We start from the raw sequence: 14,681 nt of genomic DNA, 5'->3' as shown, positions 1-14,681 counted from the left end.
TATTTATTTTTGTACTTTTATTTCATTTTCACCGGTCTCGCTTTTTACTTAAGACATACTGCACAATAAACTCTAAAACTTTAACAAGAACTGCATTTATTTTCTTTTTCTGGGTGGAAAAATCACTTGATGCGGGCAGGCAAGCCTCTGCTAAGCGGCTCCACTCACTGCTCCCTGCACTTCCTACCGCTACGGGAGGGTCTTTTCCCCTGTTCCTGAGCCGTTCTGGCTGTGGCGTTACCCCGCGTGGAGCAACTTAGACAAGGCTCCACAAAAAGGCTCCGAGGCGCCTGGGCGGCGGGAGCGCCGTGGCAGCCGGCCGGCAGCTCTCCCCCCTTCGGTCGCCGGCTCTGGGGCCAGGCGCTCGCGGCCGCTGGGCGGGACGGGAAATGGCGGCGGAAGGCGCTGCTCGGGCGCAGCGTCATGTGAGCGGGCGGCAAGATGGCTGCCTTCCCGTGGTGAGGCTCTGCGGGGTGACGAGGGGTGCTGGGCGCTGTGCTGCTCCCGGCCCCCGGGGCCGTGCTGAGGGAGGGCAGGGCCGGGTAGCTGGCCGTGAGGGGGCTGCGGGCTCCCGCAGCTGTATGAGCACAGCAGTCATCCTCGGCACCCCTCATAGCCGGGGGGCTGAGGCGGGGACGGGAGGAAGATGCCCGGGTATGTCGGCGGAGGAAGTCCTCTGCCGGGAGACGGCTCTGAGGCTGGGGGAGCCTCGCCCTCAGGAAGCGAAAGGGCTAATCACCCTCGGGCTGCTGCCGGCGGAGACTGGGGCCCCTTGGCCTGAGGGACTGAAACCCCTGCGACCACTGGCAGAAGCCGGGGCGGTGGGTGCCGCAGCCCGGCTGGCCTGGGAGTGCGGTTCGGCGGCTGTCTGGAGAAATCTGAGTATAGGGATGAGATCTGTAGCACGCTGGTTACCAGCGTGTGCCGGGCCGGTGGTAGAGCTCTGCACGATTTTAGGTGGAGTTATCACGCCGGAGCGGGCCCTGCGGGTCCGTAGGTGCCAGCGAGGGCTGGCGGGAGCCGGCCGCGTTGCCCAGCTGTTGGGGAGGCGGCTGGGGGACAGGATCACTGCTGCGACCGGGAGAGAGAGAGAGAGAACAGCCGCGGGTCTCTGCACGCTGTAGAGGTCTCATCTGCCCCGAACGGAGCGAGAAAGTTGCTCAAGGGCCGCAGCTGTTTGGTTTGGTCCCGCTGTGTTCTGTAGGACGTGTTCCCTCTCTGCAGCCGGTGGGGGCAAGCAGCGCTCTTCCCGCCGCGGCCAGGCGAGGTCCCTGCGGGCCCGCAGCGAGAGGCAGCTCCCGCCTGCCTCCTGCCTCGTCAGCCGCGGGGAAGACTCCGTACTGTGAATTGAAGCTTACTAACACAGTGTAGCTGCTGTTAGTTGGTTTTGTTTTTTTTTTTTCATAAGCTCTTTAGAAAGAGTCACGGTGCTTACGGGCTACAGACTAAAGAGGCAGAGTCAATTTCTAGCAACACACAATAGTTCTAGTGTCACTGTTTTAAGGCATTGTTGGATGCTAAAAAGGTGTTTTGTAGATCAATCACCTGTGTGAGAAAAAATTAGCGCATGTTGGCACTAAGTGTTCAAATTAAGAAAATTACAGGGAGATGCAGTTCCTTGAGTTACTGATGCATGTCTGGCGGTGTAAAGTGATTCTTTTCTGGTTTACATACCTTGTGCTCCCTGTAAGCTTTCTGAAGCCTTTGCTTTAGGGCAAGCACTGGCTCCAGCTGAAGATGTTGTGTACCAAGAAGGGGAGGTATGGGGCACAGGTTGGTTCCTCTGCTGCTCAGGGGCTGGCTGTGTGTGGTGTGAAGGAGGCACCTGGTCTCACAGGGTGAGCTGTGTGCTGAAAGGACACAGGGTAAGGAGAAAGTGCAGAAGTCCGAGGGAAGAGAGAAAAAGGTTGACAGTCTGGCAAGTGCTGAAGCCATAAAGTGGGGGCAATTGCAGTGATGCTTGTGTGTGAACAAAGGTTTGAACCCACTGTTAAAAAGCACTTTCAAACGTGGGGATGAAACCTCAGCTTGGCCTGGGTCTTATTGTTGTTTACTCAGAAGTTGGCTGCACAGCTGTGGCCCAAAAAGGAATGCTTAATCTCCTTTCCTGGGAGAGTAAGTGGAAGATAATGTCAGAGCAAGCTTGAACTTGTCCCTGGTATTAGCTGTGTTACAAGCTGCTTTATCACTTGACCAGCTACATTGTAGATGTACTCTTTAAAAACTGCATGACCACTTAGATTATTCCCCCCCCCCCCCCCCCCCCAGGTGTTTTCACACCTTTTTCTTTCCCTCAGTATAAAAGATGTGGTCAATAATCTCTGTCAGCCTGTCACACATTCATATGCTTGGTTCAGTTGCCCTTTAGATGTCCGATGCAACAGAATAGAATCCAGCTGTACAGGCAGAATCCAGCTGAATGGAAGTAAAATTCCTTCAGTTTTAGTTTATGTATCTCAATAGAGAGAACTTTTGGTCTTAACATTGACTTATTTTTCAACATGCATTTCTTCCTGTAAACGTGCCTGTATCCATATAGACATAGAACATGTTTTTCCCCTTTAAGTATGTAATTATTTATGTACATGTATATTTCCCTCTTGCCTCTTTTTTAAAGGCATGCAAGATCAAGAAACTATGCTTCAGAATCTGAACTGTGCAAACTGGAGTCTGTACCCTTGGATTTTGGTGATTACCATCCACTGAAGCCCATTACAGTGAGTCTGGGTTTGTACTTTTGGAAAATGAATATGAATTAAAACTGTGCCTTCCTTCTCACTTCCACTCCTTTAAAATTAAAAGATTTAGAAGTTGGTGGTCGTGCAGGTGAAGTTGCTATCTGTGCTAGTAGCCTGTTATTGTAGAGGGATCAAGGTTTATTCTGTTGTTTGCCCTTTACAGAAATTTGCTGGCGCTCTTAAGTGTCAAAAGAAGTCTCCTTTGGACTGATACAGCATTTCAACTTGTGGGTTTTCTTGGTTGCATTAAATGCTGAATAATGGATAAGTTTAAAATCAAATAGTTGCATTACAAATAACCTGCATAATTGCATGATGTAAGATTTGGGTTTGGGTTAACTTCCAGTCAGCTGTATGCTTTAAAACATTTATCATTTCTTTAATGCATGAGAGGCTTTTTAAAACACGGGTGTACAAAACCATCCAGCTTCAAAGGGATGATAGCCATACACTAATGAATGATAAATGGATGGCAGCTTCTGCCCAGGAAGGTAAGACAGAGTCAGGAGATAAAATGGGCTGCCCGAGGAGGTGGTGAGGTCGCTGTCACTGGGGGTGTTCAGGGCCAGGCTTGACAGGATGCTTGGTTCCATGGTTTAGTTGATTAGGTGGTGTTGGATGATAGGTTGGACACGATGATCTTGAAGGTCTCTTCCAACCTGGTTTATCCCATCCCATCCCATCCCATCCCATCCCATCCCATCCCATCCCATCCCATCCCATCCCATCCCATCCCATCCCATCCCATCCCATCCCATCCCATCCCATCCCATCCCATCCCATCCCATCCCATCCCATCCCGCAGAGGCCTTAAGAATGGATTTGAAGTTTGAGGCTTGCTCAGATAGCAAGGAAGAAGCTGGAGGAAGGGGAGAAAACCAATAAAATAGAGGAGACATTTCATGTTCAGTTAAAATGGTGATGCTGATTCTTAGGAGTTTCTGGTAGGTGAATCCTTGCTTTCACTACAACAGGACAATTGATGTAGTACATGTTTTGAGGATTTATTAAAGAAAGTATGAGGAACAGAAAATCTTTTTGTTTGATAGCTTTGAATTTTGCTTTCAGGTTACTGAATCCAAGACCAAGAAGATGAACCGGAAAGGAAGTACTTCTTCTACCTCTTCCTCTTCTTCTAGTTCTGTGATGGATCCTTTGAGCAGTGTGTTGGATGGTACCGATCCCTTGTCACTATTTGCAGCAGCTGCAGATCCTGTGACAACTGCTACCATGGTAACACTGGAGGGCAGTTAACTGAATAAAACAACTACAACAACAGCAACAAAACAATCCAAACAAAAAACAACCTTGCCCCCTCAAACAAACAACTTCCCTTCTTTCCCCCCTCCCCCCCCCCCAACAAACAGAAAAACCCACAAGAAAAGCTGCACATCTAAACCTGGATAAAACACATTTGTCTCAACAGCTTGGAGCTTAATGCATACTGAAACCCTACTGTATGAATGGAACAAAATATTCTTTGTTATTTGTGGTGTTTGTGCTGACAACCAGGCAACCTGTGACAGAACGAGAGGGGACAGTCTCAGGCTGTGCTGGGGGAGGTTTAGGCTGGATGTTAGGAAGAAATTCTTCACAGAAAGACTGATTGGCCATTGGAATGTGCTGCCCAGGGAGTTGGTGGAGTCACCATCTCTGGAAGTGTTTGAAAAAGACCGGATGAGGCACTTAGTGCCATGGTTTAGTTGATTAGATGGTGCTGGGTGATAGGTTGGACTCGATGATCTCAAAGGTCTTTTCCAACCTGGTTAATTCTGTATTCTATTCTGACATTAATTTAATCTTTTTGTTTCATATTAAGGCTTTTTAGATCAGTGAGCAATTGAAACATTCAGTTGACCTTTCTCAGCCTTTTGTCTTTCCAGATTTGCATGTAATGTTTGCACTCCTACTCCCTTCATAGGACAGCACACGAAAGAAGCGGGATAAAGATGACAGCTCAGCAGTGGGAAGTGACTTTGAACCGTGGTCAAGCAAACGTGGTGAAATTCTTGCCAGATACACGACAACAGAGAAGCTCTCTATTGTGAGTGGCAGCTTCTCCAGTTTTACCTATTTGCATGAGACCACTGAAGGATTTTCAGTGTTGCTGTTTTGCAATTATTTCTCGAGTAAATACTGATCCTCAAAATTCAATGTTAATATTGTAGAAAGCTGTGCCACAAGCTCTCACTTAGAGTGATTGTGTTGGAGCAGAGTCCAAAATCTGTTGACACTCAGAAGCCATTAAGTTGTCTTTTTGTAACAATACAAATAACTTGTGGTCTGATGTCTACTTCCAAATGATTCAGAGGCTCAATTAGCAGTGCAATTACCACGTGCATTCTTGGACTGCTAACAAGTGCCTGCTTTCTAAAAGTCTGCCTTTTCTGTTTCTTCACAGAATCTGTACATGGGATCTGAAAAAGGTGAGCAGTTCCTTTCTAGCAGTAACAGATTGTGCTCAGTGTAGGTGGCAGTGACAGGTTTGTGGTCGAGAACAGTTGAAGTGTCAGTTCCTCTCTTCTCCCTATTCTGACTTCTGGTTGGATCTGTGGTGCTGCTTTTTGAGAATCTGGATTTCAATCTGAATCTTCTGCTGGATTTTTGCTTAAACCATCCAACCACCTTGTCCTGTATGCTTTGTAGGCTAAGGAATTTGTGATTCTGTATTGTGGAAGGAAGTGAAACTCGGTGCTTAAAACTTTATTCCATTTAAAGTGAGCCATGATATTTTTTGGATCATGTTCATCAATTCTTCTGCTGGCTGGAAGGGAAAGCAAACAAGTCCCTTGGGAACTTGTTCAGTTATTCTCTTTACATGAAAGTAAAAATATTTCATCTATCTGCTGAGCATTCAAAAGAGAAGCAAATGTTAAATATTTTATCGTGTTTTCTAGCGAGGCAAATCTGGGCTAAGTAGTCATGGCTGATTGCATAGTAAATTAGAATTTGTATATATGAGCAAACTTGCAGCATTTCAGCTTCTGGAGGGGGGGGAGGGGGGGCGGGGAGAGGAAAAAAGAAATACTCTCTTGGTATGAAAATCATCACACTCTGAAACTGGACATCCAGAGAGGGTTTAAAAACTTTATCCTTAGCTATCGTTAAACTGACTGGCTATAACCCTGTACAATCTGCTAGAAGATTGAAATTGACCCTGCTTTGAGGAGGAGAGTGGGATACAGACATCCACAGGGGTTTTCCTACCTCAGTTATCCCATGGTTCTAGCCAGTGGTTATTTTCTTACCAGCAAAACCTGCAAGGGAATCCATTTGTAGTCAGTTTTGCTCACTTGTTTAGGGTGAACAAACTGTAGGTACATTTAAATGTCTTCAGGATCAAACTTGTCTTCTGTCATTGAAGCTGACTAGTTGTCTGAGTCTGTCAAGCTCCTTCAGCTTTGTTTCCCTTTTAGAAGTCCAAGTGTTTACATGTAAAAGAAACTCAAACCTGTAATTCTTTACAGGAAAAGCTACAACTACTGGCTCAGCAGTTTCTGAAAAAGTGAGGACCAGGTTAGAAGAGCTGGATGACCTGGAAGAGGTGAGAAAGTTTGCTGATCCAGTTACATCACCACTCTAAAAGTGAAATAAATTGGTGAAATAATAAATCTGTAATGAAACCTTTTAAGAATGTCCAACTGTTTATGCAGCATTTAGACAAATATATGTATATAATCTATCTGTATAACATAGATCACACCTCCTCTGGTGATTTAACTCCGTGTTATCAGCACTCTTCTTCCATCCCTCCTCCTCTTACCAAGTAAGAATTGTCTTTTCTTGCCAGGGGTCCCAGAAAGAGATACTGAATTTGACTCAGCAGGATTACATGAACCGAATTGAAGAACTGAACCAGTCTTTGAAGGATGCTTGGTCCTCTGATCAGAAAGTAAAAGCTCTGAAAATAGTCATTCAGGTGAGTTTCTACATTTTTGCCCTGGACAGAGCTAGTGGCCTTGGTGCTGTGGCTTGTCTGATTTCTTTCCTGAGGAAAGAAGAGTTTCTATTATTTTTCTTCTGCTCTTCAATGAAACCCATTTATTTCTGAATTTTATGACTGCTGACAACAGTTGGATATTCAACTTCATTATGGATTGATTTTTTTTTTTGTCTAGGCTCTGTGGGATGGAATTCTCATTAAACAGAGCAGCCAAATATCAGATGTGGAAACTTTACCGAGTTAGAGTTAATTAGACAAATATGCACAGTGATACTGACTCTTTCTAGAGCATGTAATTTTCCCATCCTTTGCCTTTTTACCCCTTACCCCCATAGCCCAAATGATACCAGAATGACTCTTTGGATGTCAGTTTTCCCCATCCAGACTTGCTGGATTATCTGATTTAGGACTCTGGCAATGTACAGGAAACAACTGCAGATTTTAAGTGTTTGGGTCGAGGATGGTTTTTGTTAGGTTTGTGTTTGGATGTGTGCTTTGTGGTTTTGTTTAAACTTCTCATCAGTCTTCCTCTGGCTTATTTAGGGTGATGGGCTGTGAGGGGAGCAGGGGGGAACAGGACAATTAATTGCTATTTTGTTTGGCTTGGCCTTTAAAAAAAAGCCAGAGGCAGAGTGCATCAGAGGACAGAGGAGCTAATGACATCCTTAAAAGCTGTAAAACTGATGTAATGCTAATAGTCATCAAGCAGGGTTATATAAAGGCAGGATTTTACTTTTTTTTCCCCCTCATGCTGGATACTTTTGTGAAAACTGTTTGCAGTAATTTCAGCTTGTGGTGGAGACTAAAGGAAATGAAACATAAATGAAGAGAGATAAACAAATTATATCTAACCTGAAGGGAGTTGGGTTGCTTTAGCCTGGAGAAGAGAAAGCTCAGAGGAGACCTTATTGTTTTCTACCACTACCTGAAGGGAGGTTGTAGCCAGGTGGGGGTATCAAGTCTCCTCCTAAACACTTCTAATGATGGTGACTCCACCACCTCCCTGGGCAGCCCATTCCAATTGCAAATCACTCTCTGTGTGTAGAATTTCTTCCTAACCTCCAGCCTAAACCTCCCCTGGTGCAGCTTGAGACTGTGTCCTCTTGTTCTGGTGCTGGTTGCCTGGGAGAAGAGACCAACCTCTGCCTGTCTACAACCTCCCTTCAGGTAGTTGTAGAGAGCAGTAAGGTCTCCCCTGAGCCTTCTCTCCAGACTAAGCAACCCCAGCTCCCTCAGCCTCTCCTCAGAGGGCTTGTGTTCCAAACCCCTCATCAACTTTGTTGCCCTTTTCTTGCCACCAGGCTGTGATTACATACATAGTCTCTCGGTATTAGCATCCCATGCTGATGAGTGTGCAGTAGGAGGACTAGGTGTGGCCTTTTTGGGGGACTGGAAAAAGCAGTTACATTTAAATGCCAGGATTATCCTTTTTTAGGTGGTAATGGTGAAATTGCACAAGATCTGTCATTTGAACTTTGTAGGTGGAGCCTTTATTCTCTGTGTGAGAAATGCAGGAAGAGTTATGATTATCAAGGCAGGGTCTGAATTTATAACATGCCTTTTCCTGGATACTTTACTTGTCAAGCTGGAATAAGCTAAGGTACTTAGGGTAAGCTGAAGTAAGTTGATTATCCCAGTGAGCTCTAAGAAAAGTGGTTAAGTATTCATGGGGGGGTGTGTGTAGGTCCTAAACAGCTACTGAAATATCTTTATTTGAAGGTGACTGACTTAACATGGAGTAGGGAAGAATCTGCTCTCACTTCTCTTTTTGGTGCCTTCTAACATTCCTCCCTGAAGAGCAAAGACTCAAGTGAGCCCCTCATTTAAGCATGTTCAAATGCTGTGATGTTCTTGTATAAATGAAGCAGTCACATAGGGCAGAGGATTGCCTCCTGGATTTTTGGAATGTCATGACAAGTTGAACTTTAATTTTTCCATTGAGATTGAAGAAATGTCTCCTGATGAGGGAGAGAGAAAGAACAGGGATCACACAAAATTTTCTACCTGTCAGTCCTGGATAGGAACAAGAGAAAACTTGTGGTCAGAGGCCATGTTTGGCTCGCATAGAAAGTGCCTTTCTCTCCCCAGTCACTCATTTGCCCATTTTCTTCAGGTGAAAAAGGATTACTTGTTCCAGTTTTTGACTGCAGTTCAGTTTGTAGTTTTTTGCACCATCCTGGTAAAAACAAAGTATAGCTTACTCAAGTATCTTTAAAACAAATTAGTTCCTCTGTGTATTTTGAATTCCTGTAATAAATTGTTCCTACCTGGACTTGCATTGAATGACACTGGAACTAAGTTGGCTAATATGTTTTCTAATGTGGCTTTGCACCAGTCATCAGTGTAGTCCAACTGCCACAGCCTTGCTGGGTGCTTGTGGCCACTGATTACAGTCCCTGGAGCTGACTGTGGATCAGCTGACCTGTTTCCACAAACTGAATGAACTTGTTGCATGAGATGCAAAGATGTGTTGAAAAGCTAAACTTCTACAATTACTTCTTGGTTTGGCCAATATCAGATTTTGAATTTGATGTTGGAAGTTTAGAGAGATGGTGAGAAACTGGACAATGATCTTAAGGAAACCCAAACACCTTGCCTTTTTATGCTTCTGGGTGAAAATTTCTCTCATCTGAACAAATGCACAGATCTGCACAGTCAGCTGAAATTCTGCATTGTAGATTAACTTGTGTAGGGGAAAACCAGATCTGTGACTAGCACTGCAGAAAGTGAGGAGCAGCATGAAACATACTAAGAGAATGATGATGTCATATGTTAGAGCTTCTCATCCTTTTTGCTGGATAGTTGTTCATTTGGTTCTTTCCATCTGTAGATGCTTGTTTGTTCCAGCCTCTCTAGAGTGAAAGCCCTTGTGTTTTAGAGGACAACTTGTGTGTCTAAAAATGTTTCTTTGGTTTGTTTTTTCCTTTCCTTCCCAGTGTTCTAAGCTCCTTTCAGACACAAAAGTAATCCGTTTTTATCCGAGTAAATTTGTTTTAATTACGGACATCCTCGATACTTTTGGTGAGTATCTAATGTGCCAGACTTCCTCCTTGTTAATAACATGGAAAGGATTTTTTATGTAATGTTAGAAAGCATCAAAGTTATCAAGAAGTCCTTGAAGTGACTCTCAGTTTTTAACCCTGACCAGCTTCAGCATAAATATTTGGATACTGGGGGTATAAACCTTCAGAAACTCTTATAAGTGAAGCCTTAAAAATATCTATGTTGTAGTTCTGTGCTTTATGTATTAATGAATAACTAGAACAAAATCTTGGAAGAAATAATGATCTCTGCATTTTGAAATTGAAAACTGCCCACATGAAGGGGAAAAAAGTTCATTTTGGCAGCCTTTTGACTCAGTGTTTTGTCCTATTTATATCTGATAAATGAAAGTCAGACGGTGTTCTTTAGCTGACATGGGGCTGTGAAGTGATTGAAATATAGTTACTGAATTTTTAAATCTATCTTTATAATTTTTAAATGATCCTTTAGGTGAAATTGTTACCCACTTGACGTGCTTCTCTTCTTCTTGTGCCATGTCATGGCAAAGATTTACAGCTGCATTCCAAGTGGAAGGGTATTTAGATGTTTAGCAGGATACGCTATGACATAGATCCAATTGTTTTTCAGGTCTTGCTTCCTCTTTGTTCTCTTTCCTACTTAACTGAAAGTTGCTGAAGATAACATAATATCCAAACTCAGCAAAGACAGGACACCAGCTGTCCTTCCCTGGCCTGGGAGAAATCTGACCTGTGTGCTACCCCTGTGCTTAAGGGAGCCAGATGAATGTTTCATAGTCTGCCAAGTGCTAAATTCAGAGTGAGCATTGCAGCCTCAGTAGAGGGCAGCATCCTGTTAGCGTTCTAGGGAGCGTTCTCCGGCTAATTCCAGCGTCCGCTGGAGAGGGAATGTTTGAATCAAAGTTGTGTCTTTTACAGGTCATTAAGAATGATTTTTAACAATTATTTTTAACAGGGAAACTAGTGTATGAAAGAATTCTGTCAATGTGTGTGGACAGCCGTGTCTCATTGTCAGGTAAGTTCACATTGTTTCCACTGTGCCTCTGTTAAAAAGAAACGTTTGAACTCACTTGAGAAAGCTTAAACAGGACCTGTGCTACTGTATCCCCTATGAAAAAAGTTCTGATTTGGATCTAGGGAGTTTTAGTTTTTAACAGACTAAACCCCATTGCTTATAGCTTCCACCATTCACAGTCCTTATGCAACTTTGCATTCTTAACTGAGGATTTTAATATACCTGAGGATTTTAATATACCTAAGGTATATTAGGATTTTAATATACCTTAGGTGTATTAAAATGTACTTGTGGCTTTGATGTTACCAAATGTAATCTGGGGTCCTCCTGAGACATGAAATCACAAAGCACTATGCATAAGTAGAGGGAGAATTAAACAGGAATGGCCAAACTAGATGAAGGAAGACTGTTTCCTATTTTCTTTTTAAAGCACACATTCTTTCATGGAAATACTGTATTTCAGTAGTTTAAAGTTAATGGTACAAATAGAGAAAGCTGAGATTCTCAATTTTTGGTAGGTAGATGTTTTTGTTGCTACACTTGAAACTGGATAGGTTTGCTTTAGTTAGGGAAGAATTTTGGAAGCAGCAGAAGGCTGTCATTGAGTTGGTGATCAGTTTACCAGGGTAGCATAATCTTTCTAACTTGGGCCCTTTCTATTTTTTCAGTTGAAATTCCAGCACAATATGAAAGTCTAATTTGACATGTTCAGTACAAATGTATATGGAAGAGCCTCTTCAGGCAAGCACTGAAACATTCTGTGGAAAAACAGGGATTTTATTGCAAGTTGAAGGATATTAAGTACATGTCCTTGAAATATGAAACATTCTTACTCTGTAGCTGGTAATGAGCAGTTCTGTTAGGTTGCAGTTAAATCCATGGGATTTGAGCCAAAAGTTTGAAACCAGCAAATATTTAGATTAGAAATAAACATCTAAGGGAAATTTGGTTGTTGCAGGTGAGACAAACTGTTCTTATAAACATTAAGGCAGAGAAGTCCTGTAGCCTCTTACGATGAATGGGCAGTTACCTGCATTCTGGAAAGCAGAGCTCATGCTGCAGCTCTACAGCTGCCAGGGGCACTGCTGGTGGGAACATCCCAAGCAGCTATAAAAGTAGGAGGGAGAAAGAGAAAAGCTGTGCTGTACTTGCTGTGCATAGCAGTGTGAACCCTTGGGGATTTTAGACCCAACCTCCCCTGCTCATGCTGTGGGAACTAAACACAACAAGGTTGGATGAGAGCTCCGTTCGTTCTAAAGAACATCTCAACATCTAGTGTGTGGCTTCTCTAGTCTTGGAAGTTGGAAGCTTTCTTGTGGAGCAGGAGTTTCTCACCTTCTGGGGCCGGGGATGGGAGAGCAGTGGTATGTTCCAACTGCTTCACAAGTCAGTCACAGGAGAAGTTGATTGTGTAGCTTTATCACTGAGAGAAGAGGGACTTATCCTTCCCAGCCATCTTGCCTCAGATCTGGGTTGATCCTTGGAAGCCTGTATTTATTTGCTTTCTGATCCAGGCAATCTAGAGAAAGAGGAGACAGTTAGCCATGCAAGTGTGTGCCTGCTTGACCAGACCACTGTCCCCCTAACCCATCTGTTCCACCCTGGGGGTGGCAGCTTTTTCCTGCTGGCAGCTGACATAAATAGTCCCAGAGCTCACGAGGAGAGAACTGCGCTGCAGTGTTAGATGTTTAGTGTACGAAAACAAATGTTCTGTCAGTGTCTACTATTTCCTACTTCTTGCAATACAGTATTAAATAATAGTCTTAAAAATATATATTTAATAGTCTTAAAAAATTATATTAAAGAATTGGAGTGTTTCATTTATTTTGTATGCATCCATTTGGTTTAGAGTTATATACATGTATTTGTTAGAGATTCCTTGTTTTATTTTCAGAGTTTCTGCTTGTAAAGGCAGGCAGAAGTCAGATTTCTAAGTAACAGGTCTGAGATCAGCTTTGAGTGCTTGACTTCGGCTTCTGAAATGTGACTTAATGCAAGACAGAAGCTTTAGTTACCTCTTCTTGCTGTCTATGTAATTCATTCTTACGGCTGTACGAGATTGCTGATAAGCAAATATATTGCCTAGTTTATCACGCTGTGCCTAATCTCTCCTTGAAAGGAAAGAGAGCACAACTTCAAATCTAGAATGAAAAGTAACTTTCCCCCAGAAAGAATGTGACTGTTTGTGTTGTTGGGTTTTTTTTCCCCCAGATAATTTTTCTCCAGAGAGTGTTAACGATACGGCTAAAGAAACTTGCTTAAACTGGTTTTTCAAGATTGCTTCCATCAGAGAACTCATTCCCAGATTGTATCCTTGTCAAGTGAGACTCTTGAGTGTGTCTGTTGGTTTCTCATTCACTTTTCCATAAATAAAGACACTTGTTTCAGTAAGCCCCACAGCAATCTGATGTTTAGACTGACTTTGTTTTGTGTGTTTCAGGCTGTGTGTTTTGAGTTTGAGTCATGTTTCAAAGTAAACACAGTGCTGAATTATTGGCTGTGAGCAGCTTGGCAATGACAGAGTAGAATCAATGTGTGGAAACTTTTGAGACCAAAATCTTGCAGATCACTGTTGCTGCGCAGTTGATTTTTGTGATTTATTACATAGGAGCCGGAAATAGTTGCTTTTATTTGGTATGTGTTTGGTGTATGCTTGTTTTCATGTTTTTAAATGGCCTGCATCTTTGTTTTATTCCTTAACTGGACTTCATTTCAGTTATGTGGAAGCAGCAATACTGAAGTGCAATAAGTTCCTATCCAAAACGTAAGAGTAACTGCTAAGGGTGGGAAGGAAGTGTATGGGCATGCTTGGAAACTAATTTAAGGAGTTAAACCTGCAAATTCTGTGGTTAATGACAGATAGAATGAATCTTAAAACCCTAAAACCTGCAAAACCTCTGAGAAGAACCCATGCTGAGAGGTTGTGGAGTTCTTAGCGAGAATGCCAGTTTGAAATGCAGTAGTGCTTGCAGTTCTGCAATGCAGGGATAATTGTGACACCAGGAGTTTGCAAATGAAAACCCAGCAGCTTCAGGTAGTGCAGGGAGGAGCAAGATGGTTAAGATGAAGAGTGTGGCGGGGTAGAAAACTGAAAGGAAAATATCATTGTGTTGTATTGCTAGAGACAGAGTTGGGGAAATGATTTAGGAACAACAAACAATTATCTCTAGAAAATCTGGGTGTAAGCCTTCTGTGTTGCCAAACAGTGTCTGTTGCTGAACTGAAAATGTTCCTTCACATGTAATCATCCTTTTTCAGTTACATTTTGAAATGAGTCTTGTAAGCTGAATTGCTACTATAGTGACAACTTCATTATCCCTAAAATGCAGTTCTTTTACTTGAATTGATGGGCCTCATCTCCAGGCACTAGTACAGCTCTGTCAAAGAGGACCTGTGGGAAAATGAGACATGGAAGGAATTCTGCCAGTTCCATTTTAAGCTTCTGCTTTCTTCCTGTTGAATTACAGCCTTTCCATAGCTCTGCTGTTCCTCCAGACTAGAGGAGGAGTTTTTTTAGTTGTGCTTGTCTTTTACAAGCCCAGTGTCCAACCTGACTATCACACAGGATCACAGAGTGGAAGAGACCTCTGGAGATTGTGGGAGTCCAACTCCCACTACCCCTAATGGGAAACAGTGCAGTTTTATTACATACCTGTTACTCTGCACATGAATTTTTAATTCTGAAATAAAATGTTAAGCTGGCATGCTGCTTCTTTTGGCAGGTGTTTCTGTACCTCATGCTCAACTGCTAGTCTACAAGGTGCCTACTGAAGTTCTCTGTAGGTGACATAATTCTGTTATCAGCTGTTAAATCTCATGTTCATTTCTGAAAACAACTCTCAACAGGGGGATTTCAGAATGTCTCCCACGGTTAACGTCTATGATCAGAGGAATTGGAGATCCACTGGTTGCAGTCTATGCCAGAGCATACCTTTGCAGGGTAGGCTATCATTTAACATCAAAAT

The 14,681-nt window shown here is 43.1% G+C and overlaps 1 protein-coding gene across 1 annotated transcript in view; it reads left to right on the top strand.

Moving 5' to 3' along the window:
• Nucleotides 1-378: 378 nt before the first annotated feature.
• The window catches only part of VPS35L (VPS35 endosomal protein sorting factor like), a 50,620-nt gene continuing 36,317 nt past the window's right edge, over nucleotides 379-14,681 (top strand). The window contains exons 1-12 of the mRNA XM_009899167.2: nucleotides 379-458; nucleotides 2,618-2,717; nucleotides 3,807-3,971; nucleotides 4,660-4,782; nucleotides 5,140-5,164; nucleotides 6,206-6,282; nucleotides 6,529-6,657; nucleotides 9,618-9,702; nucleotides 10,657-10,716; nucleotides 12,928-13,024; nucleotides 13,433-13,480; nucleotides 14,563-14,656. Of these exons, the coding sequence (XP_009897469.1) occupies nucleotides 442-458; nucleotides 2,618-2,717; nucleotides 3,807-3,971; nucleotides 4,660-4,782; nucleotides 5,140-5,164; nucleotides 6,206-6,282; nucleotides 6,529-6,657; nucleotides 9,618-9,702; nucleotides 10,657-10,716; nucleotides 12,928-13,024; nucleotides 13,433-13,480; nucleotides 14,563-14,656 (1,020 nt within the window). The 5' untranslated portion in view covers nucleotides 379-441. The remainder of the gene's footprint in view (nucleotides 459-2,617; nucleotides 2,718-3,806; nucleotides 3,972-4,659; nucleotides 4,783-5,139; nucleotides 5,165-6,205; nucleotides 6,283-6,528; nucleotides 6,658-9,617; nucleotides 9,703-10,656; nucleotides 10,717-12,927; nucleotides 13,025-13,432; nucleotides 13,481-14,562; nucleotides 14,657-14,681) is intronic.

The sequence above is a fragment of the Dryobates pubescens genome, chromosome 4 (assembly GCF_014839835.1).
Source record: "Dryobates pubescens isolate bDryPub1 chromosome 4, bDryPub1.pri, whole genome shotgun sequence".
Classification (NCBI taxonomy): Eukaryota; Metazoa; Chordata; class Aves; order Piciformes; family Picidae; genus Dryobates; species Dryobates pubescens.
This window is presented reverse-complemented; position numbering and strand designations above follow the sequence as displayed.